Below are 26,078 nucleotides of genomic sequence, written 5' to 3'. Positions count from 1 at the left end.
ACAGAATTCCTGCATTATGGCCCTGTCCTGACACAGGATACTCGGATTTTTATCTTCAAGCCATATCAGTAAACAAAGGATATTGCATCCATCAAGCTCTCAGCCACTGCAGGCACCCTGGACTGTGCACCCTGGGGGGACTCAGGATGGAGAAAAGCAGGATACTGGTCCCAGATAGCTACGGTGCATATCAAAAGAGTGATTTCCTATCTTTAGCATCTTCCCATCCATAGAAAAGTGCTAAATTCATTAACTTGAGATGTCTGTTTTTCTTTCATTAACAGTAACCTTCCAACTATCTTATTTTTTGTTGCAAAAAAGGCCTCTGTACTCTGGCTCCTCCCTGACCTCTTGGAAGAAGTCCCTCAGAGCCATCTGAGAGGCTACCTCCCTGGCTTAAGTCCTCAGCAAGTCCACGGAATAAAACATAATTCTCAACTCTTAGGCTGTGCATTTTTCTTCAGTCAACAAACACAAATGAAGTTTGAAATCATTGTAAGCACAAACTAAAACCATAGTTTAAGAGTTATTTAGTGAGTCTAGCTATATTTATACTCCTGAGAAATAGGAGAGCCCAGCTCATAAGACCTCGAAATTACCTCCTAAAAGAGAGCAAACCCAAGTGAAACCTCATAATGTTAAGAGAAAAAAAAACTTAGAAAAGAAAAAAGAAATCAAGGCATTAAAAAAAAAGAGGTGCACGTGTGCTGTGTGGATGATTTATCGACACTATTAAAAGGATAAACTGAAATAAGCTAGTCATGGGGCCAAAGTCATTTAAGTAATTACTTCCACTTCCATCAAAATAAACTTATTATTTTTGCAATTACAAAAGCAATTCATTCTCAGCCTGAAAGGCCAGCTTTAAAGCAGCTGCACGCCTCCAACCCGTCACTATCATTTAACAAATTTAAGGCAACCGCGACCATTGCGGTCTGAAGGGGCCCCGTTTTATCTAAAATCTGCATTTCCCCGCAACCGCCGCCACGCCCGCCTCCCGCTCGCTCCCGCGCTCGGCGGGCACGCATTGCGCATACTCCTCCCCTGTACCGCGCCCTCTCCGCGCACAATGTCCAGCCTCCGACTAGCTCCCGGCGGGCACGCACTGCTCATGCTCCACCGACGGGCCTCCCGAGCGCCGCCACTACAGGCATGCACTGCGAATGCCCAACAGACCGGCCAACTAACCCCGCCCATCCCGGCGAGATGGCACCGCGCATGCTTGCACTTCCGCGGACAAAAGGGCACGTCGCTGGTGCGGGCCGCACCCCAAGAAAGCCTAAAAGCTGAAAGACATGGGGTGGGGTGCCCGCCATCCCCCGCCCCCGTCCCCACTCCAGCTCCTGAGCGCTGTCCAGCCCACTGAAACGCCCCGGCACAGCCACGGCTGGAGTCGTGGGCGCCGACGGGCGACGCCGTGATGACGCCACGTGTCACGGTGACGCACGACATAGGCGACCTTCTTTGGGAGCGCAGCCGGCGCGCCCGTTTTGAAGCTGCCCTGAGCTGGGCGGGCCCCGCCGCGGTCCGGCCTTCCGCCTCCGCCGAGCCCCCGAGTCCGCGCAGCCCCTGGGCGGGGCGCCGCCCTACCCCTGACCCATGACCCCGGGCCAGCGACGCCCGCCGGGCAGTTGACTCCACACCGGACCCCGGGCCCGCGACGCCCGCCGGGCCGGCCGCCTTCACCCGGGACCACGGGTCCGGGACCCCCGTGGGGCTCGTCCCCTCTGGCGGCCGTCGTCTACTACGCGGAGGTCCTTTCAGGCCGGACTTCGGTCCCGGCTCCAGGCACCTGTGCGGGAGGAAGGAGTCCCCCTGGAAGGTGGGTCCGAGCCCCGGAGATGCCGCCCGGCAAAGTCCTGCAGCCCGTCCTGAAGATGAAGGTGGACGAACTCTTCCTGTGCTGGCTCAGCGAGTCCAGCACGCAGGCAATGCTCCAAGACTGCTTGCAGAGGATCAAGATGCCCGGGGGACCCGTGGGGGTCGGGGGAGACGCAGGGCAGCCCGGGCCCCCGTTCGCAGCCCCGGCCCTTGCCTGCAGGCCGCGCGGGTTGGATAGCCCAGGGGCGCCCAGCCTGTCCCCGGCGTCCACCGCTCTCCCCCTGGGAGCCGCCTCTAGTGCCCGGAGTGGACCACCTGTTCGAGGGCCTCGTCGATCCGCAGGGACGAGAGTAGTAAGTTACTCTTCCTTCTAACGCCTGCGGAGGTAACTCGGGTCGCCTGACGTGTAGCTGAGGGTGGCTGAAGATGCTGGAGGAGGGTCAGGCATGAAAGCGCTTGCATGGCTAGTCTCTTCCCTCTGCAAAGTCTCGCACACAGAAAAATGTTGTCTTTGACACATTCCCAAGTTGGGCGTCATTCTGGGACAGCAGTATATTTAATTTTTACAAAAGGTGCTTTTTGATTTTTAATACTGTGTCGGTTAAAAGTAATAAAGCGTCTCCAGGTGTCACGGGAAGACGTATGGTTGGTGCATATCGTACCCCTAGCATACGCCTAAGCCTGAAGGAGTGTGACTGTTCCGTTGGGACTTGATGATAACATTGGAGTGTTTTCGGTTGAGCCCGCATCCATCCCATCAACAGCACTGAGCGTATCAGGAGGAGGGACCTCCCCCATCACTTAGTCTGCTGGTTCCCAGCCACGAAGGGGAGGGTGAGAGGTGGATGTCAGTCCGGAAGGAACTCGTCTGGTTCCAAGTGATTGGAGGGTGTCTGACATGTTCTCACAGAGCAAGGATATTTTCCAGAAAGTGAGCCTCCAAGGAGGATGGGAGGTAGACCCAGAGGCAGCTTGGGAGACCCTGTAGAAACGCCCCGAAGGAGGCTTATTTGGATCTGCAGGAACGTGTGTCCTGGGACCCATCCCTGAGTCTGACCGTCTGCAGTGCCCCCACTGACCTGCAGAACCACAGTGTTCAGAAGGCCTGCCTGAGCCTCCATTGAACTGAGGAGGTGGGGACGTGAGGAGGGCCAGGGCTCAGCAAGATTTCTCTAGCAGTGACAGCCCCCTGCCCGTCCACCCTCAGGCACTCTTCCGCCCTGGGATCCCTCAGGCCTTCTGTGGGGAGCTCCCCACTTTGCCACTAAGTGTGCTCCGGTGACACAGCCTGGCGGACACCGCTGGAAGATGAATTCTTGTGTTTCGTGACCCCATGACTTGGTGTGAGTCCCCTTAGGTCTGGAGATGTCTACAAAAGGTCAGCTCGTGCAAGGAGGGTGACTTGGATGCATGTGAAGAGAATGTGTTTCTGCGCAGCAAGTAGGAAGTCACAGACCTGTGGAAGTTAAGTTCTGTAGGCGTTCACAGCAGGGAGAGGCCATTCCTCTCCGTCTGGAGGGATGGGGCGTGGAGGAAGTGAGCTGTGGGACTAGGGGGTGCCCTGAATTGGGGGAGGGCGCCTGGGGGGGGAGGAGACGTGGGGGGGTGGCTATGTTCCAAGTGTGAGGACCAGATGTTTATGCTCAGAGCCGCCCACGGCAGGCTGCTGCATCTGGGCCGCGCCAGCCGGATTGGGATTGAGCCAGAAGCAGAGCTCAGGGCTGGGTAATCTCTCTGCCTCTGTGGCCGGCTGCTGGGCTTCCCGAGGGCAGCGACATGGCGGGAGTGGTGTTTCCCCAACCCCACGTTATCGCATTGCCCTGCGCTGCATGGGGCCGGCAGAGAGATGAGCTTCTGCCTGGAGGGGTGGGGCGTGGCCTGGGGGGCGTGGCCAGGATGGAAAGGGGGTGAATGAAAGGAAGTGCTGACGGAGGTGGGGTGAGACTGAAGACCCCTCCTCTGGCCTGTGGTTTTCATGACCAGATACAGCAAGTCAGCACGAGAAACCGGTTTTGAGGGAAAACAGAATGACTTTCTCTTAGTCGTCCCAAGAGTGTTCAAAAAGTGATGATGGACCTTGCCTGGTACTTGAAGGTGACTTTAAGCACATCTCGGTGTATTTGGAATTTATGGCGCGCTTCACTTGGATTTCGAGCAGCGAGTAACCCAAAAGGATGTTTCTCATTCGGACAAAATGATAAGAGCTCTTTTGCCCCAAGAAGTGGATAATTAATTTCAGAAAAACGTTCATACGTAAAGTGCTGTGAGGAAAGCGCTGAACCTTTTTTTCTTTAACAACTAATAGGAAGCAAGTAAGACTCACGTGAGGCCCTCACCCATGGGAGCGGTGGGGAGGAGGCTGGGTCCTGGCGCTCCCCGCAGAGCCCAGGACACCTCAGAGCCCTGGGAGTGACAGGCAACAATCCACCCTCCCCCACCCTGGGGACCAGACGCCTGAGGTCAGGGGTCCCAGGGCCGCGCTCCCTCCAGGGGCTCCGGGGGAGGGTCCCTCCCGCCTCTTCCGGCTTCCGGGGGCTCCAGGCGTCCCTGGGCTCGTGGCCGCGTCCCTCCCGTCTCTGCCTCTGTCTTCCCGGGGCTTCTCCTCTGTGTCTGGGTCTCTCGCCTTCTGTGTCTTAGAAGGACCCTGTCATTGGATGTAGCGCCACCCTCCTCCAGGAGGACCTCAGCTCAGATCTTTGACTTTATCCCATCTGCAAAGACCCTGGGCACTGTCCCTCCCCCTTCACTGCTGTGCCTCCTCTCCCCACTTGCCATCGCCATCGGAAGCGAAGGGCTCTGTTTTATCTCTCTGCCGCCTGCTGCGTCCCGGGTGCCTGGACACACTCAGACCTCCACGGTGGGTTTGCTGAGGGGTGCGCGTGTCGGCTGACCCCCCAGCCCAGCGGCAGCTGAGCCCCTCCCTGAGTGTGGAAGTAGAGGTGTCAGGGAAAGGGAGGGGCTTGTTCTTAACCCTTGATTTTTGAAAAGTCCAGTTTGTGGGGGGTTAGTTTACATACAGCGAATGGTGCCTATAGGTGTGCGGGACGGTCGTCACACTCACTCACGTGTGAGCACGCCGAGGAGCAGAGCGCTTCCTGCCCCCAGGGCCCCGTGCCCCTCGCCCCAGGCAGCCACTCCCGCTCCCAGGATCTGTCTGAGGTGCTTCGCAGCCTGCGCTTCCCTCTCCCTGCCGAGTAGGATCCCATCGCCTGGATGGACCACAGCCTGATTGTCACTTCAGCACTGGGGGCCACTCGAGCTGTTTCTGTGTGTGCTTCTCATGAATGAAGCTGCTGAGAACCTCGTGTGGACAGGTGTTTGCGTCTCTCTCGGATGAATGACCTTGGAGTGGAATTGCTGGGCTGTGCGCTGTGTGTGTGTTTAACTTAAAAAACAGAACAAAACTGAAAAGCCTCTAAATCCCCTACACTGTTCTGAGGCAGGTGTCACGTCCCGTTTCCCCAGCCGTGCGTGCGGGTCCTCGTCCACGCCTCCCCGGCACTGGCTGTCCTTAGACTTCTACTTCAGCCGTCCCGGCGGGCGTGTTGTGTGTCATGGTTTTACCTGCATTTCCCTGTTTTCTGGTGACAGCGAGCATCTTTTCAGGACTTATCAGCCATTGTGCGCCGCCTGTCCAAATCTTCTGCCCATTTTGAAAACGGGGTATTTCTCTGTCGTTGAGTCGTAAGGGCTCTTTATGTGGAATCTGGATGCAGCTCCTTTATGAGACACGTTTCCACATATTTCTCTTCAGTCTGTGGCCTGTTTTGTCATTTGTTTAACATGTGTTTTGAAAGCAAAAGCTGTTACTTTTTTGATTCTTTCAATTTTATTCTTTTATGGTTCTTATTTATTACATCCAATCAACGAAATATGTGCCTATCCCAAGCTCTCAGGGTTATCTGCTCTTTTCCTTCTAAAAGCTTCCTGGTTTTCACTTTTGCATTTAAACTTCTGATCCGTTTCATAAGTTTCTGCGTGTGGTGTAAGATATCCAGGAACACAGCAGTTTTGAAATCTCTCCTTTTCCCATTGAGTTGCATTGTCTGAAATCAATTGGCCGTATGCGTCTGGGTCTATTTTCTCATCCCTAACCCACTGATCTGTGTTTGTGTTCTCACTCTGGGGCGCTTTGTAGACTAACATGTGGAAAGTGGGTGGTGTACAGCCAACTCTGTTCTCTTAAAACAGCTCTAGCTATGCTGACATTCGCATTTCCACCTAACATTGAGAATCAGCTTATGAACTTGTACAGAAAGGGCCTATTGGCATTTTGATCGGGATTGCATTGAATCTGTAGATCAGCTGGGTGTAACTGATGCCCCCGAACAGCTGAGTTTTCCAGCCCGTGAACTCTGGGTGTTTCTCCGTTTACTTACGTGCCCCATAGTTTCTCTCAGCAATGTTGTGTGCACACAGGTGTCACACCTCCTTGGTTAAATTTATTATCCATCTATTTAGATCGTTCTCTGCAGCTGTTTTGTAGTTTTGGGGGTATCCAGTTAACCGTTGATTCCCTCAGGACATGTGACCATGTTCTAGGTTAGAAGTGCGTTCCTTGGAGACACGCTCGTGTGTATGTGCAGATGCGTGTACACACAGCAGGCACGTGTGTTTACTTTGACGCATCCTTAGATTTTCCTGCAGATGTGTTGGAGACAGAAAGGGCCTGGAAGTCCTCGGAGCAGAAGGTCAGGATCCTGAGAGCGTTTCTGACGGGAGCCTTGAGTTTGCCCAGTGACCGTGACTTCACAGAGGGGCTGAGCTTGGCCATGTTCCATTCTGTGGATCTCTTAGTGAAGAACGATTTCTGGTTTTCGTAGTTGGCATCAACGAGAATCTTTGTGCAGGAAGGAGGGGAAATACTGAGAACTTTTTATCACTGGTCAGGAGTTTGCCACATTGAAGTGGCACGAAGCTAGACGCCCTCCGTTCTCTTCCTGACGAGTGGAACCAGGAGGTTTCTCAGGATCGTGGTGGGGTGTGTGTGAGTGCTCTTGTCCTGTCCCCTCGGGCCTCCCAAACAGGGCCCCGCGCCCGCAGCCTGCATGCGCCACCAACGGCGCCTCACTCTGGTACCCGGCGTCCACCGGGCGCTGCCTGGGCCGCCACAGACAGGGCTGCGTGAGGAGCCTGAGGGCCCTGAGATGCAGATTGGCCACAGCCCACCCCCAGCGATGGTGGGTATCGCCTCGCCCCCAAGTCCTCAGCTTCCCCAAAGCTGCCTGTGGGCCCCCCGTGGACCAGCTTCCCCAGGCCTTGTCCAGGCTGCTGGGTCGAAAGGGGCTGACTTGAGGCTCGGCCACTGGATGGCCACTGTGGCCACTGTGGCCCGGGGGGGACACTACATGGCCGAACCCAGTCCAGGGCAGCACCGGTTCAGTCCTGGCTTAGTCCTGGAGCCATGTTTGATTCCTTGCTCTGGGGTCCTGGTTCAACCTGGTCCATTCCTGGTTCAGGGCCCTTGTCTGGTCGGGTTCAGGAGGCCTGGTTCAGTCCTGGTTCAGAGGCTCTGGCTTAGTCTTGGTTCAGGGGCCCTGGTTCAGTGCTGGTTCAGGGGCCCTGGTTCAGTCCTGGTTCAGTTGCTTGTTCGGTCCTGGTCAGGAGACCTGGTTTAGACCTGGTTCAGGAGGCCTGGTTCAGTCCTGGTTCAGAGGCTCTGGCTGAGTCTTGGTTCAGGGGCCCTGGTTCAGCGCTGGTTCAGGGGCCCTGGTTCAGTGCTGGTTCAGGGGCCCTGGTTCAGTGCTGGTTCAGGGTTCCTGGTTCAGCCCTGGTTCAGGGTTCCTGGTTCAGTTGCTTGTCCAGTCCTGGTCAGGAGTCCTGGATCAGTTTTGGTTTAGGAGCCCTGGTTCAAGTTCTGGTTCAGGAGATCTGGCCCAGGGCTCTGGTTCAGCCCTGGTTTGGGCCCTGCTTCAGTGGTCCTGGCTAAGTCTTGTTTCAGTCCTGGTTCAGGAGGGTGCTGGAGCTGAAGCCAGGGAGTATCTCCATGGGTTCCCCATATAGCAGACCTTCAGCCTGGGTCTTTATTATCCCCAGGGCCCCGCAAAGGCAGAACACGTCCATCACGTTGCCCCATGTTGGATGGGACCTTTGAATGGGGCTTGTAGGGGGGCAGAATCAGGGCCCTCCCCACCCCAGAGGACTCACCCGCAGAGTCGCCGGTGGTGTGTGCCTGCAGGGGGAGTCCTCGTGGCGGCGCCTCAGAGCCCAGGGCCTCAGGAGCTGGGTTAGTGACTGTCTAGAGCAGAGCTGTGTACCACCCCTCACCCCTGTTTGTGACAGCATTGCCTAGGATTTGCACTTGTTTCTTTGTTTGTTTTTGTTTTTACTTTACACTTGTTTCTTTGGAGCATTCATTTTCTCAGCACTCTAGGCAGTAGTACTGTGCGGGTCTCAGGTCAGACTCAGCGGGTCTTTCAGAGCCTTGAAGGGCAGTTTGGGAACAGGTCCACAGCAGAGAGTGCTGTGGGAGCCTCTGTGAGTGTTGTGACCTGGTGACCTGCTTGGCGGAGCTGATGACATCCTTCAGGAGGGCCCTGGGGACGGATGGATGAAGAGACAGATGAGACAGTCTTTGGGACAGGTGGACCGTGGATGGGAGAGTCCTGAGGCTGGATGGATGTGTGGGTGTCCTGGGGACAGGTGGACAGGTGGAAGGGAGGCCCGTGAAAACAGTTGCTGAGCCCTTTTCCAGAATTCCAGTTTCGGGGGCAGCGGTGGTGGTGGAATTTGTGTCTCTACCTCGTTCCAGGGTCTGCTGCTGGGAACCCCTGGGAGGACCCGTGCTCGGAGCAGTGGAGGCAGTCAGTCAGTGCAGGGGATGGGGGTGCTCTGAGGAGGCACTTCGGACCCCGCAGCAGGGGCCCTGCCGTCTACACAGTCTTCACCTTGGCCCGGAAGCGGTGTCGCCGCGGGAAGCGCGGCTGGAGGGGCCGGCGCGTGTGACTGCGGCGGGAGCTGGGCCCACGTGTGCGCGTGTGCACCGCCTCCGGTCCGCGTGGTTAGGACAGGACCGGGGGTGCCAGACCGCGTCGCATCGGCTCCCTGCGGGGAAGCTGCGGAGCAGGGGCTCTGGGCGCTCGGAGCCGCTGTACTCACACCACGGGCAGGCCTGCAGGGGGGCCACGGCGGAGGCGTCCGTGCTTTCGGAAATACGTCCGTGGTGTTCCCACGTGGGAACGTTTCTGTCCGAGTGACCCTGTGCCGTTTCTGGAGTCTGTGCTTTTCAGGATTAGGTGGAAGTTGAGCTGCCGGTGCCCCGAGACCAGCTGTCAGCACAGAGCCTGGGGGGCCAGTGAGTGTGTCGGCCTGCGGCCACAGCACCACTGCTCACCCGACGGCCGCGTGCGCCACGTTTCTGGTTGTTGCAGTTGGGGGAGGGGCCCTGGCATCTGGGGTGGAGACCAGGGCTGCCCCCGCCACCCCCTGCCCCGCAGACAGTCGTCCACCCCGCCGTGCGCACAGCACCGAGGCCGAGGTCTGCTCGGGAGCCCCAATGGCCGGTCCCTTCACGATGTCACCTCCTTGCCCCGGGCTGCAGTGTCCTGACAGCACAGAGCCAGCAGACCCTGTGGTGGGTCAGAGGTCAGACCCCGCTGTCATGGCTCCCTGTTTGCCTGCTCTTAACAGCGTGGTTAGGCTCGGGTGTCCAGGAAGGCGCTGTCCCACAGGAAGCCTGTCCACGCAAACGTGTTCCAGGGGTACGTTTGTGTGCTGAAGAACACTTCGTATCCCCACACGGGCTGTTGGTACGAACGTGTGTGTAATTAGACCGGGATGAAAGGAGGAGGTTTCGGGAGCGGCGTGGATCAGTCTTCTGGGCAGAGTTCGCGTTTCAGGGGCCGGGTGCGACCGTTCTGGGTCCCCACCAGGGGAAGGCGGCAGGGTCCCCGTGGATGCTCCCCCACACCTGCCGGGGCCAGAGTGGTGGTTGTCTCGCATGGCGGGGGTCGGGGACAGCATTTGGGCCTGGGAACTGCTCCCGGGCTGTGCTGCGTGTCCTGCCAGCCTGACCACCCACCGTGCACCTCTTCATCCCCTGGAGCCACCTGCTTCCCGCTTCCCGACTGTCTGCGCTGCAGCCCCGGGGAGGTGATGCGGGGTCTTCCCTGCTCCTTGCCTCTTGCAGGTGCCCCATCAGTGGTCCTGGAAGAAGGAAGCACCTTTGCAAGGCCGTGCTGGAAGGGAGAGTGAGGACGCGTGGTGCACGGGTCCCTGAGGATCCCCGGGGCCCCAGGAGAAGGGACGCAGGGGGGCCCTGGAGGACGCTTGCTGGGGAGGATGGCGGAGCTCTGGGGGTGGCACCAGCACTCAGCTGGGCACCTGGGCGGGGGTCAGGGGCAACGGAACGGGGCTCCTCAGGATACAGAGGACAGGGGCTGAGGGGAGGGTCCGGGGGCTCACGAGGAGGTGGGTGCAGGGTCTCCAGGAGGACGTGGGTGCAGCGTCTCCATGAGGAGGTGGGGGGCAGCTGCTGGTCCTTGGACTTGCGGGGCTGCCTGTGGCAGACAGGGGTCCTCTCAGGCCTGCAGCTGCAGGGCTCTGTTGGCGCCCTGGGTGGAGGTCCTGGACCTCCACCTCTATCTGCGTCTCCCTGGCTGTGACATGGGCTTCTCCGGCTGCCACAGAGCGGCTGGGAAGTGCCATTCCCCATGTGTCATCCGCGTCTCCGCTGTGAAGCGGGGTGGCCTGGCGTCGGTAGCGTCCTGTGCTGAAGGGTGCTGCAGGTCACCGGGCTGTGCAGAGGTGCGACAGACTGTCCAGGGCGGTGCTGTAGTGTCCCTCTGGCTGGCCGAGAGTGGATGGCTTAGTTTTGGAGATGCGGTGCCTTCCCATTTAGGGTTCCAAGGACGTTAATAGTTGTGCACAAACCCTCCCCCGCCTTAGCCACCCCCTGAGGCAGCCAGGGCGCGCAGCAACGTCCATGCAGTCCGAGGTCTCCTCTGCAACTGCAGGCAGACTTTTACCAGCTGCGTTCTCGTGTCCTTCATCCCATAAAGCTCACCGAGTTCAGGCGCGTGCTTCTGCACCTCGTCTCCTTGCTGAGCACTGCTCCCTGAGCGGGGGTGCCTCGTGTTGTGTCTGCTGGACCCTGGGCCTGTCCCGGGCTTTGAGCTCACGGGTACTCGTGCTGAGCACATTCGCCTGTGAGTCCTCGTGAGGACCGTGTCTCCACTCACCTTAGGGACAGGCCTAAGGAGGGATCGCTGGTTTTATGGCACCTGTGCATTTTGCTGTTTAAGAGCCCGTCAAATTGCCTTCCAAAGGGGCTGCGCGGTGGCTGTTCCTGCCTCATCCTGACCAGCCCTGGCTATCGCCAGGCCCCTGACCTGCCCCGCTCTGGAATGTGGGCCTCTGGGGGCACCTCTGCGGCTTTATCTGCGTTTCCCTGGTGACGGTGATGTTGGGCTTTTTTGCTGAAGTGTCCATTCAGAGCCTCTACCATTTTCCCCACTGGGTCGTTGGTTTTCTCATTCAGTTGGTAAGTCCTGTGTGTATGCTGGATGCAACTCCTTTATCATGTACAGGATCTGCAAATTGTCTTCCTAGTGAATGACTTCTCTTATGTTCCATTTCTTCTACCTCTTTTATCAAGATATAATTGACACGCAGCACTTCATAAGTTTGTGTACAGCGTAATGATTAGACTCATGTAATCGTGAGATGTTGACCACGATAAGTATAGTTCGTTATCTCATATAGATACAACATTAAAGATATATTAAAAAAAGATACCTTTTCTTTTGTTGTGCTGAGAACTCCTAGGAGTTACTCTTAACACCTCCCATATGTAGCAGTGCTAATTATTTTTACCATGTTGTGCATTGCATCCCTAGTACACATGTATCCCCTAACTGGAAGTTTGTATCTTTTGACCTCCTCATTCAATTCCCTCCTCACACCCGCACTTCCTCTAGTAAGGAACCTGATCTCTTTTGCTATGAGTGTTTGTTTTGAAGTATAATTGACCTATAAAACTATGTTCTTGTTCTACAAGATAGTGATTTGGTATTTCTATACATTTCAATGAATCTAGTAATGATATGTCGCCATACAAAGATGTTACATAAGGGCTTCCCTGGTGGCGCTGTGGTTGGGAGTCCGCCTGCCGATGCAGGGGACACGGGTTCGTGCCCCGGTCTGGGAAGATCCCATGTGCCGCGGAGCGGCTGGGCCCGTGAGCCATGGCCGCTGAGCCTGCGCGTCCGGAGCCTGTGCTCCGCAACGGGAGAGGCCACAACAGTGAGAGGCCCGCGTACCGAAAAAAAAAAAAAGGGAAAAAACAAAAAAGCTGTTACATAATCACTGTTTCCCACACTGTACATTTATACCCCTGACTCGTTTATTTTGCAGCTGGAAGCCTGTGTCTCAGTCTCCTTCACCTTCTCTTATATTCTTATTAGTGTTTTCTGAAGCAGAAAAGTTTTAAATTTTGATGAGGTCCAATTGATTACTTATTTGATGTTCCCAAAAGTGTAGTCCATAATCTAAACAATCTTTGTCATACCCTGGGGCAGATAGGTGTTCTCCTGTGTCTTCTCTAGAACTTCTCCCAATTTCGCTTCTATGCTTGGACTTACGGTCTTGTTCAGGTTAATTTCTATGTGTGGTCTGAGGTAAGTTTCGAAGCGTGCTTTTTTGTACGTGATTACTCAATTGCTGCGGCGTCGCTTTCTGAAATGATTTCCCATTGAATTGTGCCGGCGCCTTTGCCGGAAGTCCCGTGTCCGCAGGTGTCTGGGTTGGTTCGTGGACCTTCTGTCCCGCGCCTGTGAGCACCTGTGTGCGCACTGCAGGTCGCCCGTGTTCTGGTGAGCTGAAACCAGCACCCTGCCCGCCCCGGTGCACGACTGTTGGGATGGCTTTTCTGGGTGCTTTTTGCTTCCGTAGACTTTTAGAATCATGGTGCCAAGTTCTACACAAAAAGGCCACGTGGTCTGCAGACCCTGTGGGGCAGTGGCCGCCCGGCAGTGCGGGTCACCCGCCATGGAGGCTCTCGTCCTTGTCCGCAGGGTTTCTGGCTGGGAGGGCGGGTCTTACGGTGCCTCCCCTAGACGAGTCGCTGGGGCGTTTGTTCCTTGTGCTGCTGCTGGGAGTGGAACTGTCTTCCCGTCACCTCCGCATGCCGACTTCCGACAGCCGTGCACTTGAGTCCCCACCCTGTGATGTTGCTGACCCGCTGATCAGTTCTGCGGTCAGTAGATGCTCGAGGACTCTGCACCAGGGTCGTGCTGGCGTGAGGGACAGCTGTCCCGCGTCACCCCTCCCGGCCGGCGTGCCTGGGACTTTCCTTCCTGCCCGACACTTCAGCTGGGGTCTCGGGGCCTGGTCAGGGGTCAGCGCTGAGAGCGGAGGTGCTCGATTTGTCCCGGCTCAGCCAGAAAGCATCCCGTCTTCCTCAGGATGACATAGATACAGGTGTTTTCATAACGCCCTTCGCAGGTTGAGGAAGGTACCCTGTATGTTTAGTTGGTTGGGAACTGTTAACGTGAATGGGTGTTGAATCTTGTCCGATTCTTTATGATCACGTGATGTTTTCTCACTTGATCTGTGGGTGTTAACCAGCCTTGCTTCCTTGGATGAATCCACTGATCCCAGCTGATGATCTCGCACGTTGCTGGGCTCTGAGGGCTCCCATGTTGTGAGGTCAGTGTGTCTGTGGTCGGGGGACACCCGTCTCCCGTCTTCTGTGTGATGTCCTTGGCGGTGGTGTCAGGGGGATGCCGGCCTCCCAAGAGGAGCTGGCAGTGGTTACCCCTTGCTCTGTTTTCTGTAAGGGTGTTCAATATCGGTATCATTTCTTTCTAAAAATGCTCTGTAGGATCTAGGCAGGGGGTGAATCTGGTCTCCGTTCCTCTTTTGTCTGGAAGCATACCTCCCTGGGTGTCGAGTCCCAGACCACAGCCCATTTGAACAAACGTCAGCTCCTTTCCGTCCTACAGACTACACGCTGTCGTCACAGAGCAGCGTAGAGATCAGCGTTGTCAGACAAGTCCAGAAACTTAAGAGCAGACTTCCAGAAAACTCCTTTGCCAGAGGGGAAGCACCGTGAGCTGTCTGAGATCGCTCAGACCGCACGAGGAGGCTGGCACTAACTCGTCTCTAGCCGCCGCCGTCTGGGGGCCTCGTGTGCACGTGGCCTGGCCGCCTCTGGGCCTTTCAGGAGCCGGGGCAGGAGATGGGCCAGTGCCGAGGCGACTCTGTAGCCGGGTTGCAGAGCTGATTGTCGGGAATCGTTATTTTATCTGCATCGACGCTAAATTGTGGACAGTACATCACGTCTTAGTTTTCCTGGCCAGCTTTTGGCTCCGAGCTCAGAGAATCATGGGATGAGCAACATGGGGAGGGGGTGCTGGTGGCAGGGATCAGCTGTTCTCTGCTGTCTCGGGGACTTCAGGCCTCCGCGGAGACCCGGGGCCTCAGGGGTGCCCGTGGCCTGCTGCCAGCCCCAGGGTCTGCACCGCCGGCGTTGGGCGCCGTCCATACCGGGCGTGGCTGAGAGGAGTTTTCACAGGTGTTTTGCCAGCGAGGGGCCGCCCCCGGCCCCCATGGCTCTTTCTGTTCCTCGTGACAGTGTCTCCAGCCTGGCTGGTGGCTCAGGTTCCGGAGCACCAGGGCCTGGGCTGAAGGAGGGGAAAGAGAGCCGGTGATGCTGTGTCTGCACGTGCCGAGCGCCCGCGTGGTTCTAGACGCTGCCTCGGTGGGTGTGCTGCTCTCAGAGCAGTGGCCGCGGGGGGCAGATGTTCCCCGTCTGTGGAGCGGCCCGGAGCCGCCAGTCCTGCGCAGGGTCAGCTGCCTACCTGAGCCAGGCCCACTCCACCCCGTGGCCTGCGGCCTGTTTCCTCACCTGCTCCCTCTGTCCGGGGCTGTCCTGCAGGTGAGCCCTTGCTCTGGGGCAGAAACGTTACTGAAGGTTGCTGGGGGCCTCAGTCTCCCTCTCTCCTGAGCTACATTTGAGCGTTGGAGGAGCTATGGATTTTTCCCCAGTTTACCTAGAAGTGAAGAAATGAGTAAAATATTCCTTTTTTCTACTTGGATTAAATTTCTGGTTTGTAGCCAAATTGTAACCTACACATGAGGGGTCTTGGGGACTCTCTCGGCGTCGGTTTCATGCCCCCTCAGCACTGCAGTTGACGCACGTGTACCAGCATCGCTACAGAAACTTAAACAGAAAAGTTGAGAGCTGACTTGGAAAGATAGAGTCTGTATGGTCGGGAGGCCCTGCGGGCAGGGCCTGCCCAGGTGTGTAGTTCCTGTGCTGCCCCACCTGCCCTTGTGCTCATCTCTCACGCTCAGTGCAGCAGCGCCGAGCTTTGCTGTGAAAACTCACCCCTGGGCTTAGCAGCCCCTGTGTTCTCGGCAGTCTGTGTTCCCCAGTCTGTGCCGGCACGGGACCTGCGGCCATCCCGTGGGCTGGCTGGCCAGGGCCAGGCACAGGGACAAGCCCAGGTCTGGGGCAGGACACATGCTCTGCCTTCCCCTGGGAGGAGCAGCATAGAAGGGGCCCCCAGTGGAGGACCTGGACAGTTTTTCAAGCTACAGGAGGAGCACCTCTTCCCTGGGGTTTGCAGGGGAGGGGGAACGAGAGTGAGCCTGCAGGTGTGGCTGTTCGTGGCAGAGACGTAGTGCGGAGTGACAGGGCTGCGCCTGGGTCCGGAAGTCTCCCTGAGCCACTGATGACCCGCTGCCGACACCGTGAAATCAGAAGTTTGTCCTGAACCTGGTCCCTGCCCGGGGCGTGGTATTGGGGGCCTTCCTGCGTGTTGTGTCCAGGTCTGGACAGGGCAGAACTTAGGCCCTGTGGCCCTACACCAGCTAGGCTGGTTCTGTGGCCACGTTGCGGGGCATACACTGCCCCGTCTGCGTGTCTGGAGAACCAGAGGGGTCGCCAGCCAACCTCTGAATCTTTGAGGATGTTCTGGGAATGGGAAGAAGGACAAAATAGGGTAAAGAGATGGGAAAGAGGCAGAGGGGAAGGACAGGAGAGAGGGCAGCCCCCTGAACAGGAGTTTGAAGAGGAATTTGGGGCGGGGTGTTGGTGCAAATGAAAGAGGAAGCGGGTCTGAGAGGCTGCAGCCCTGTGATCCCAGCTAGGGGACACGCCGGGAAGGGCAGATCCCAGCTAGGGTTAGGACAGAATACGGACACAGTAAGAAGTCAATGTTGGGGAGGGACGTGAACAGGCCGGGCCCAGGGGACTCCAGGGCAGGGACCCCGCGCTGCATGATGCTGTAATGGCAGGCTGGGCCCAGGGGGCTCCAGGGCAGCGACCCTGCGCTGTGTGATGCTGTAATGGTGGACACACGTCACTGTGCGTTTGTCCAGACCCACAGAATGTGCACCACCACGATGTGCCCTAGGGGGAACCGTGGACTTCTGTTCATAGCAGCATATCAGTATGGGGTCATCCTGTGTGCTCATCGCTGTAACAGATGCAGCACCCAGTGCGGGGTGTTTGTGACAGGGAACCTGGGCTCCGCAGGGGAAGCACACGGGAGCTCTGTACTTTCTGCCCAGCGTCTCTGTAAAACAAAAGCTACCCTCCCCCCAAAAAAAGTCCATTAGAAAGACAAGGAGGAGGGTGGATGGGTGAAGTGCCTTTCGACCCCGAGGAGGTCATCTCCCAACATCTTTGTCTGGGGCAGAGGGAAGGGGGCAGGGAAGGTCAGCTTTGGCCGGAGCAGGCGTTCCTGGGGTCCTGGGATTTCAGGGGTGGGACATGCAGGCCTGATCTAGACGGTATGTGGGGGAAAAGACCACCCAGAGGGGGGGCCTGGCTCTGCTGCTGGTTCATCCTCGTGTCAGGGGCTGAGTCGCGAGCTCTCATCGCTCACATGACACGACAGTATGCATCGTCTGTGTCGTATTCCACACCACTCACACCATCTATGTCATCTGCGTTCCACTACACCCTACACAGCCGTGTACGACAGGGCGAGAGCAGTAAGACCCTGAATTCCACCCCAACCCCGAGTTTAAACAAAGGCCGTCAGAGCATCCTCTGCCGGTTAAGTGTATCTTCTCAACTCCTGAAGGGCTGGTGGGTGCCCCCTTCGTTTGGGGCCGTTTTCCCGACGTACCAGCTCTTGGGCCGCACGTGGGCTGTTGGGCGGGCGCGGCCGGGATGCCGGCCGCGGGCTCTGTAGCAGGGTCCGCTTAGTCCTGGACAGGCTGCCCTTGTCCGGAGAGAAGGCCCACCCTCCCAGGAGCCGGCAGGCGGCGTCTCCAGGTCCGCTGCCCTTGCCGGCCTGCCTACAGGCTGAGCTGAGGGAGGCTCTCGGCGGGAGAGCAGCTCCGCGCGCAGCAGGCCAGCTCGGGGCGGGCGTCCAGCGCTCCGTCCAGCACCACGGAGCACAGCCCGGGCCACGGGAGGGGCCGCGCGTCCGCCACGCCTCCCCTGCCCCCGCCGCGTGCGCCCGCCCGGCCCCGACTGAGGAATGCGCGCGCCCGAGGCCCGGCCCCCAGAGCGCCGGCCAGCGACGCATGGAGCGCGCTGAGCCCGGCCGCCCGGACCACCCCGACCCCGCCGGCCCCGGCCAGCCGCAGCTCCAGTCCCGCGAACGCGCCCGGCCCGGGCCCCGGCGGCCCATGCGAGCCGACATGCGGCTCCGGGACCTGTCCCTGCGCCAGGACCCCGACCTGCGGCAGGAGCTGGCCTCGCTGGCCCGCGGCTGCGACTTCGTGCTGCCCTCCCGCTTCAAGAAGAGGCTCAAGGCCTTCCAGCAGGTGCGGCGGGCGGGTCCGCTGCGTCCGCGGGCCCCTCGCCCCTCTGGCGAGGTCGGGGTGGGGGGCTGCCTGGGCTCGGGGGGCTCCACCTGCGCCCATGCGCGGCTCCCCTGGAACAGCGCCCGTGCGCGCAGAGAGCAGGTGTGCCCGTGCAGTTTGTCAGGGAAAGCGCTGTGAAGGGAGCCGCCGGCATCTCTTTTCCTGGAGTTCTAGCAGCGGATACCCCGGGCGCGGCGCGGGGCAACGTCGTGGTGCGTCTTGCGCGAGGCGGGGAGGTGTCGACCTCAGGCACTAGGAGGCTTCGGGACTCGACCCTCCGCAGGTGCGCAGCGAGCCTCCCCGTGTCGTTGGAGCGTGTGGCGCCCTGGGTAATGACAGCGCAGCGCTGTTGGAAAGGAGAGCGCGGTTTCCCGCGAGCGCCTGTGTTGTTTTAAGGGCTTTATCGCAGGCACGTACCAGCCGGAGCGCCCTTCTCCGCGGCTTCAGTGACGACTCGGCTTGTAAACATCACGGTGCTTCTCCGCAGCGCGCACAGAAGCAAACCCCATGTCTGCGCCTCGTGTGTGCTTTGTAAATTCGTGTAAGGGGACCATGGAGTTGAAAAGCCATGGCCACCTGGGACCTTCCGGCAAGTGGAGGTTCTGCTGCCTCACGGATATTCGGCACATTAATCACTTGTATTTTCGCCCAGGCGAGGAGTGAAAGGTCATCTCGTGGCCAAAAAAAAATCACATCGAATCAAGCCAGGCTGTTTGGGGTGGGAAAAAAGACCTGCTTTTTGCTGGTAGTGTAACTGGATTTTTTTCCTGGGATCATGTCTCAACTTTTACAGGGCTTCTGGTACTTTTCTGTCTGACCTCTATCCTTCAACTTGTGAAATTCTGTCTGCAAGTGGCTGATGCATGTGTGTCTGTTGCTTGTGGAGAAGGAAAGTCTGTTTAGAATCTGAACGTGGAGACCTTAAAGTGGACTCAGCTAAGGGTGATCTTCTTCAGAGAGGAGGTCTGAGGTTTGCTGGTTACCGTTTGTGTGCGTGGCGCACACATGGTGCACACAGGCTGCGCCGGGGTGTTCCCTGGATTGGGGAGCCCTTCCCTCTCCCCCCATGGCGGCTGTGACTTGATCTTGGTTGGGGGGGGGGTCCTGGCTCCACGCAGAACTGTTCATGAAAGCCTGGTTGTTCCAGGATGGCTGTTGGTCTTACAGAATCACTTTTTGGGATACGCGATTCACGGTTGCCTTTAAGAGGTAGAAGTTTCACCTTACAGCAGATGTGTTCCCGTGACGTTTCCCACAAACGTCCGCACGCACTGCGTGGAGTGAGTGCTTCTTGGGGCAGGCATCGGGGGAGTGTCCGGGAGGAGAGTTTTCCTGGCTCCCTTCGCCCCTTGGTGTTTGAATGTGGACTCGGTGCAGAGCCGTGGGTGGTCGGCAGACCTCAGGGCATGGGGAGATGGGGGGAGGGTGGAAGGAGATGGTGGGGGGCGTGGGGAGATGATGGGGCGGAGGGCAGCTGGGGAAGGTGTGGGGAGGAGGGCATGTGGAGATGGGGGTGTGGCCGGAGAGGATGGCCTGAGGGAGGTGGGGATGGCCTTGTGGGCAGACGGGGACTGTGGAGGGATGGGGGGGTGCTTCGTACATGCCGGCCCTGCTGCCAGCTTGGGGCGTCCGCGCTGGTTTCGGGGCCAAGGGAAGGTGTGCAGCGAGGCTGTGTCATGCGTGGGAGGCTGTCCTGCCCCTACGGCCTGTGTCCGCCTGCCTGCCCTGCCTGTGGCGCCCGTGCCTTGCGCGCTCTGAGCAGCCCCAAGGCCCCCAGGTCATCCACTGCGACGTCCCTCAGACCTCGTCACAAGCCCTCAAGGGCCCGCTATGGCCGTGCTGCCCACCCTGTCCAAGCCGGGTCCTGATGCTCCGTCCCCCGGCGCTTGACTCTCGGGCTCTGCACACGCTCTCCTCCGCTGTCACCGTGCTCTGGTCCCGCTCACGCCCGTCCAGCTGCCCCGTGGGGTCCTTCAGGTGGATGCACGGGGCACCAAGAACCCAGCGCAGCCGCCCCTGGGGGACAGTGCTGGGTGTTGACCTGATCTCTCCTCCACACGGCGACAGCCTGGCCTGGGGACTCTGACCGTCTCAGACACCGCGCGGGGTCACGGCCCCGCGCAGGGTGGGCCCTGAGTACCCCCTTGACCCATGCTCCCAGGACCCAGGGGTCGGACGTGGGCTCCCGGGTCCCTGAGCCCACGGATGTGACCCCTCACGCCGCCCCCCCGTCCCGTCCATGCCCCCAGCCCTGCCTTCCGGCCCTGTGGGGCCCCAGCGTCCTCTGGCCGGGGGTGCAGACCCAGCCGACGTCTCAGGACCCTGCCTCGTGGACGTGGAGCCCCGGCCTGTCCCCTCACGGCAGCCGCCCTGCTCAGCCCAGCTCCTCGTGGGTCTGAGACTTGGCTCTCCAGCCACCTTTTCTCCCCTGGAAACCTCCGTGGCTCATGTGGCCTCTCGACGCCGGTCCCTCTCCTGTGGTGGCTAGAGGACTTATGAACAAACCCACGCGCAGGGCCAGCCGTTCTCATCTTTGTTTTGGCGCCTCTGCTTTAAACTTTCACATTTGGACTCTTGCTGTCCGTCCAGCGGGCCCTTGGCAGGTCTAGCCGGGGAGCCTGCCGCCAGCCGGTGGGGAGGGGCCCTGGGGTCGGAGGAGAAGCAGCTCTGGCCTGCAGGGCCTCCCAGCCCAGCGGTGGACTCTGGTGGGCGCCATGCCCGCCTGTGTCCCTGCGCCGCCTGCCGGGCTTGGCCGCTGCCCCTGGGTCTCGGCTCGGATGGGGCCGGCCCGCTGGATGCTGCCCCCGGGCTGTGCCGCACTTGCCCTGCATCCTGCCCTGGCAGAGTCGGAGCCACGGTCGTTTCCGCCACCCCAGCTAGTGCGTCTGCCCGACGGGGCGCTGGCCGTGCGAGACTGCGTTTAGAGAAGGCTGGCCTGGGCGCTTGCTTGTACGGGCCCACCTCCCGGGGCCCCTGCCGCCGCGCAGGGATGGCCGTGCTTTCCCATGAGGCCGAGTTTTCAGCCCGCCTGTGTTCTGGGGGCCCCCGGCGTCTCCGTGATGTCTGGAATCGTGATGAGTCAGGCAGCGCTGGTGTCCGTGCGGGCGACAGAAATAGCTCTTTGCGAGCAGGTGTCATCTTGACCGGTGCCCGGGTGACAGCCGGGAGGCGGGCGTCAGGCGTGTCGCTGGGAGGGAAGCTGCCCTGCTCTGGGAGCCGAGTGCCCCACCTGCTGTGTTGGCTTCTGAGAGGCTTCAGCCCTGCTTGAGAATCCTCCCTGTGTGTCTGTCTGTCTCACACACACACACACACACACAAACACACATACACACACACATGTATTTGTGCCACGTCCGCTTTCATTGTGGACGTCCAGCCTGGACGCAGGTAGCTCAGGAAACAGCCCCCGTGGTCCCCTCCGGCTCTGCTAAGGCCTGTTTGGGGCCTGGAGGTGGCCGGCTCCCAACAGCGCCCTGTGTGCTGGAAAAGAACGTGTGTCCCGCAGCTGTGCCGGCCGCGCTCTATTTATGTCCCAGAGATTACACTGTAAATCTCTCGTGTCCGTGCCCAGCTGTTTGTTTTTCCGTCATCCGGTGGTCCGTCAGGGGTGGCGGGGGAGCGGGCCTGGCCTGCCTCTGTGCCGCGTCCCTGCATTTCCCCAGCACCTTGGCTTGGTGGGCGCCGAGGCTGTGCTGGGGCAGCGGTCAGCTCCGGGTCGCAGAGCTTCCCGTGATGCACGCCCAGTGTGGTGTCCTGACCATGTCTGTCACATCCAGAGTTTCTACCCTATCTGGGCATGAATCTGACGATGCCAGCCTTCTTTTTGTCACTGTTGGCTGCTATATCTTTTTCCACTTGTTAAAAGTTTTCCACTTCTGTGGAAAGTGTTCCACTTCCACGTGTTTCCTGTAAGTCAGTCTTACTTTCTTTTTTCCGTCTGATCTTTGTTTTTTAATTGGAACATTTCATCCATTTACATTTATAAGGACTATTAATCCATTCTGATTTACTTTCACGGTCTTATTTATGTTTCTTTTTATGCTCTCCTTTCCCTCTTTTTTATCTTTCCCTCGCCGGAGCACTTAATACTAGCTTACTGCTCATCTTACAAGGTCAGTGACTTCGTTTCTTTAGGTACAGAGTGAGTATCTTTACCCTCCAGCTCAAAACCTTCAAACCCTTCACTGCCGGCAGCCTCTCATTTCATGTTGTTGTCCTGAGAGAGTCTTTAAAGAGAGGTAAAGCAATATTCTCATTACCGATGTACGTGGAGGGCGTGTGCGTGGACTTACCCATGTAGGCACCATGTTCCTTGCCCTTCGTCCCATCCTGCAATTCAGACCTTCCATTTGGGAGCGCGTTGCTTCCTGCCTGAGCCCAGTTCTCCTGGGAGGGGCCTACGAGGTGACCGTGGGGCAGGCGCCACGGAGCTGGTGACGTGGGGAGAGCTCCCTGCTCTCAGGAGGCGAGGCTCCACTCCGCCGTGTCCTTGGTGGCTTCATTTCCCTTCGCTTCCCGGTGGCTGGTGAGGGCGGCGTCCCCATCCTGACAGCGGAGAAAATAGCGCGTGTTGTTGAGCGGCACCTTGTCTGTATGTGTCTGCGGCCGTGGCTTGGCAGGTGGGGTGCCTGCCCTGGGACCAGCCGGCCCAGCTGCTTCGGCGGTGGGCGATGGTGGCACCCGGCGCTGAGTGCCGCCGCGCCGCGGAGGATGCCAGAGGCGTCAGTGCAAGCCAGCAGCCCTTTCCACAGGCGTGAGCCATGAGCTGCTACAGGTGACAGCCCAGGACATGGGGCCTGCGCTCCATCCTGCCCTCCAAACACAGGCGAGGAAAACTGAACCTGCCCAGAGGAGGGAAACCGGAGGAAACATTCCCCAGGTGAAGCCTGGGCGTCCCCAGGTGACGCGTGAACCCTCGAATCTCTCCGTCCTCGGGACCGGCGCTGGGTCTTGCTTCCCTTGCGGCTGTTCTTTGCCGCCGTAGGTGGGCATCACAGCCCAGAAGCTCTGCCCCGAAACCAAATCCCAGAGCCAGGACGTCCTAGGGCTGGGAGGAGGGGGTCAGCCTCTGTCCCTGGGCGCCGACAGGGCCGAGTCTGAATGGAACGTTAGGCGTCCCGCGGCCCCTCCCGGGGCAGGGGCTCCTCCGGGGCCTGTCCTCCCACCCCATCCCCGTGCTGTCGCTGCCCCAGCCCGTGGCCATGCCGGTCCTCAGGGCGGCCTGCTGCGCCTCTCCTTCCCCTCCGGGCGCCTCCCATCTCCCGCTCGCCTCTCAGGACTGAGCCAAGTCTGAACGCAGCCCCTCAGGATTGTGTTGGCCCCGTGGTGATCACAGAGCTCGTCGCCCAGTGTCCCCAGGCTGCCACACGGACCTGGTACAGCCGACTCATGACGGCTCCACCTCCTCTTGGTACGGTCACTGTCCCGTGCAAGGTCGCCAAGCACTGAACAGCTGCCTCCTCAGCTGGGGCCTCAGGAAACACAGGAGACGTGGGGCATCCGCGACGTGACAGAAGGGGACGCGGGACATCCCCTATGTGGCTGACGGGACAGGGGACGTCCCGAGGTGTGACCGAGGGGACGCGGGATGTCCCTGATGTGACCGAGGGGTCGCGGGACGTCCCGAGGTGTGACCCAGGGGACGCGGGATGTCCCTGATGTGACCGAGGGGTCGCGGGAGGTCCCGAGGTGTGACTGAGGGGACACAGGAGGTCCCTGATGTGACCGAGGGGTCGTGGGACATCCCGAGGTGTGACCGAGGGGACGCGGGAGGTCCCTGATGTGACCGAGGGGTCGCGGGAGGTCCCGAGGTGTGACCGAGGGGACGCGGGAGGTCCCTGATGTGGCCGAGGGGTCGCGGGAGGTCCCGAGGTGTGACTGAGGGGACACAGGAGGTCCCTGATGTGACCGAGGGGTTGCGGGAAGTCCCGAGGTGTGACTGAGGGGGACACAGGAGGTCCCTGATGTGACCGAGGGGTCGCGGGAGGTCCCGAGGTGTGACTGAGGGGGACACAGGAGGTCCCTGATGTGACCGAGGGGTCGCGGGAGGTCCCGAGGTGTGACCGAGGGGACGCGGGAGGTCCCTGATGTGACCGAGGGGTCGCGGGAAGTCCCGAGGTGTGACTGAGGGGGACACAGGAGGTCCCTGATGTGACCGAGGGGTCGCGGGAGGTCCCGAGGTGTGACTGAGGGGACACGGGAGGTCCCTGATGTGACCGAGGGGTCGTGGGACATCCCGAGGTGTGACCGAGGGGACGCGGGAGGTCCCTGATGTGACCGAGGGGTCGTGGGACGTCCCGAGGTGTGACCGAGGGGACGCGGGAGGTCCCTGATGTGACCGAGGGGTCGCGGGAGGTCCCGAGGTGTGACTGAGGGGGACGCCTGCTGTCTCCTGCTGTGTTGCGGGTGGAGAAGCGGCCTGAGTTGCAGGCTGTAGGAGTGACGTCCGCTCACAACGTTAGAATCAGTGCACAGCGTGACTCCTGAGGGCCGTGTGCTGTGTCTCGGCTGCAGGTTGGTGGCAGGGCCCCTGGTGCTTGTGGGCGTGGAGCTGTGCTGTGTGAGCCTGGTTGGGGCAGCTGGGACGGGGGCACCCCGCCGTGAGCACACCGCCACCGCGCCCCGTCCTTGGCTGTGCGGGCCTGGCTGCCCGGCCCAACCCCCTGGACGTAACCACCCCTGGAGGGGCGGTGCTACCTGTGAGCCCCTCTCCTGCGTTTGCCTTCCATCTGCTTTTCCACGCGTGTCTCTGGATGCCCAGGGGCCGTGGGCTCCGTGTGTCCCTAGTGCCCTGGGTGCGCTGAGTTTCCCAGACCTCGTTGGCGGGCGTACCCCTCGCCGTCCCCTCTCCGGAACACCTGGTCACTCCCCGTCCCCCGCCGGTCCCATGGCCTGAGGCCTTGGGTGCTCATCCCTCGCTCCAGCGCTTCCCACCAGGACCCTGGGCTCTTTCTGCTGCGTCACGGTGTGTCCTCGTGTCCCCAACCACAGGGAATCTGGGGTGTGTCCAGGAGGTGGGCCGTGGGCTGGACTGTGCGTCCCTGCCCCTGCCCATCAGGGATGCCGGATGCGTGAGTCTCCATGGGCATTGCAGGCCGCGACTCGGGGCAGCTGTTTCTGGCACCTAGGAGGCCTTCCCGGGTCAGCGCAGAGGCACACTGCACATCCTGCAGGGGGACAGTGCCCCACAGTCCAGGGACAGCAAGCCTCACCGCGTGCAGCCACCCTCCCGGCCTCCCCAGACCTGCCCAGTCCCAGCGCGCCCACTCCCAGCAGGTGCTTCCTGAGTGGTTCCACTGACTGGTCCCGTCTACTCAGGGGCATTGGCGAACGCAACCCTCCTTTGCATGCGTGGTGCACGCTTCTGACCTGTGACTGCACCGAGCTCACGGGTCACCCCGTCGGCCACCGGGCAGACATCCTGACACTGCCGTTTGGAAGGCGCGGTGTGGCTCCAGGATGGCTTCCGGGCGCTCCCTGTGCCAGGATGCTGAGCCCTCGGGGCTGTGGTGCTTTCTGAGGGCCGTGCCCAGCCACGGCGCTGGCCTCACATCCCGTCCACAGGGAAGGGCGGTGTGGGGACAGGCGGTTCCAGGCGCGAGACGCAAACGAGGGGACAGCCCGCCTGTGCCGACCTTGGCCTCCCGGGAGGGCAGGAGGGCAGGTTCTCTCAGCAGCCGTCCTTGTCCTGAGGGGTCACACCCGAGGCAGGATCGGGGAAGCAGGGCCGTGTGTGTGGCGCTCCGCCACGGGCCCGTCACCTCCCGTGTCTGCAGTCAGCCCGGTGATGGTCTGGGCGTTCTGTCCACAGTCGGGTTCGCTGGGCTCGGGGCAGCCGCTCTGGTCCAGCCCGCCTCTGCTCAGTACGCACCGGCGGGAAGCAGGTGCTCACCGTGCTGGGTCCTCACTGCTCTCTCTTTCAGGTCCAGACGAGGAAGGAACAGCCCCTGCCGCCCGCTGCCAGCCTGAGCATCCCCACGTTCTACTTCCCCCGAGGCCGCCCGCAGGACGCGGTGAACGTAGACGCCATCATCGCCAAGATCGAGAGGACTTTCGCCCAGTTCCCGCACGAGAGGGCCACCATGGGGGACATGGGCAGAGTGGCCAAGGTGGGTGTATGCGCGTGGGGACGTGGCCCGCGGTCCCCCTGCGGTCGTGGCCTCACACTGCCTGACATTCCCTGGGGCCTGAGGTTGTCTGTTAGACCAGCGGTTTGGACTTGGTGCTCCTACCACAGGAGCTGAGGCCCGACCCCCGGCCTCGGAATCGGGATCCCACAAGCCACACGGCACTGAAAAAAAAAAAAAAGGCAAAGCAGGGCAATAAGAAAGAATAAAAACTAAAATAAAATTCGAAAAATAAAAATATTGTAAAATTAAAAATAAAACAACAACAACAAGGCAAAACAGAACCACGACAGCAGAAAAAAGAAAAAAGGGGCTGGAAGAGGCCTGAGGGGCGGGGCTTAGGCCCAGCACAGCGGGAGGGGCCCT

General features: G+C 59.7%; 2 protein-coding genes across 2 annotated transcripts in view; both read left to right on the top strand.

The window, feature by feature from the left end:
• Positions 1–1,313: 1,313 nt before the first annotated feature.
• The window catches only part of LOC307180988 (serine/threonine-protein phosphatase 2A regulatory subunit B'' subunit beta-like), a 53,214-nt gene continuing 28,449 nt past the window's right edge, over positions 1,314–26,078 (top strand). Inside the window, exons 1-2 of the mRNA XM_079911694.1 lie at positions 1,314–2,174; positions 25,509–25,694. Coding sequence (XP_079767820.1) covers positions 1,842–2,174; positions 25,509–25,694 — 519 coding nt within the window. The 5' untranslated portion in view covers positions 1,314–1,841. The remainder of the gene's footprint in view (positions 2,175–25,508; positions 25,695–26,078) is intronic.
• On the top strand, positions 17,221–18,380 carry LOC307180989 (uncharacterized protein). The gene has a single exon (XM_079911695.1). The coding sequence runs from the start codon at positions 17,305–17,307 to the stop codon at positions 17,722–17,724; it is 420 nt and encodes a 139-aa protein (XP_079767821.1). The 5' UTR covers positions 17,221–17,304; the 3' UTR covers positions 17,725–18,380.

The sequence above is a fragment of the Stenella coeruleoalba genome (genome assembly GCF_951394435.1).
Source record: "Stenella coeruleoalba genome assembly, chromosome: X".
Taxonomy (NCBI): domain Eukaryota; kingdom Metazoa; phylum Chordata; class Mammalia; order Artiodactyla; family Delphinidae; genus Stenella; species Stenella coeruleoalba.
This window is presented reverse-complemented; position numbering and strand designations above follow the sequence as displayed.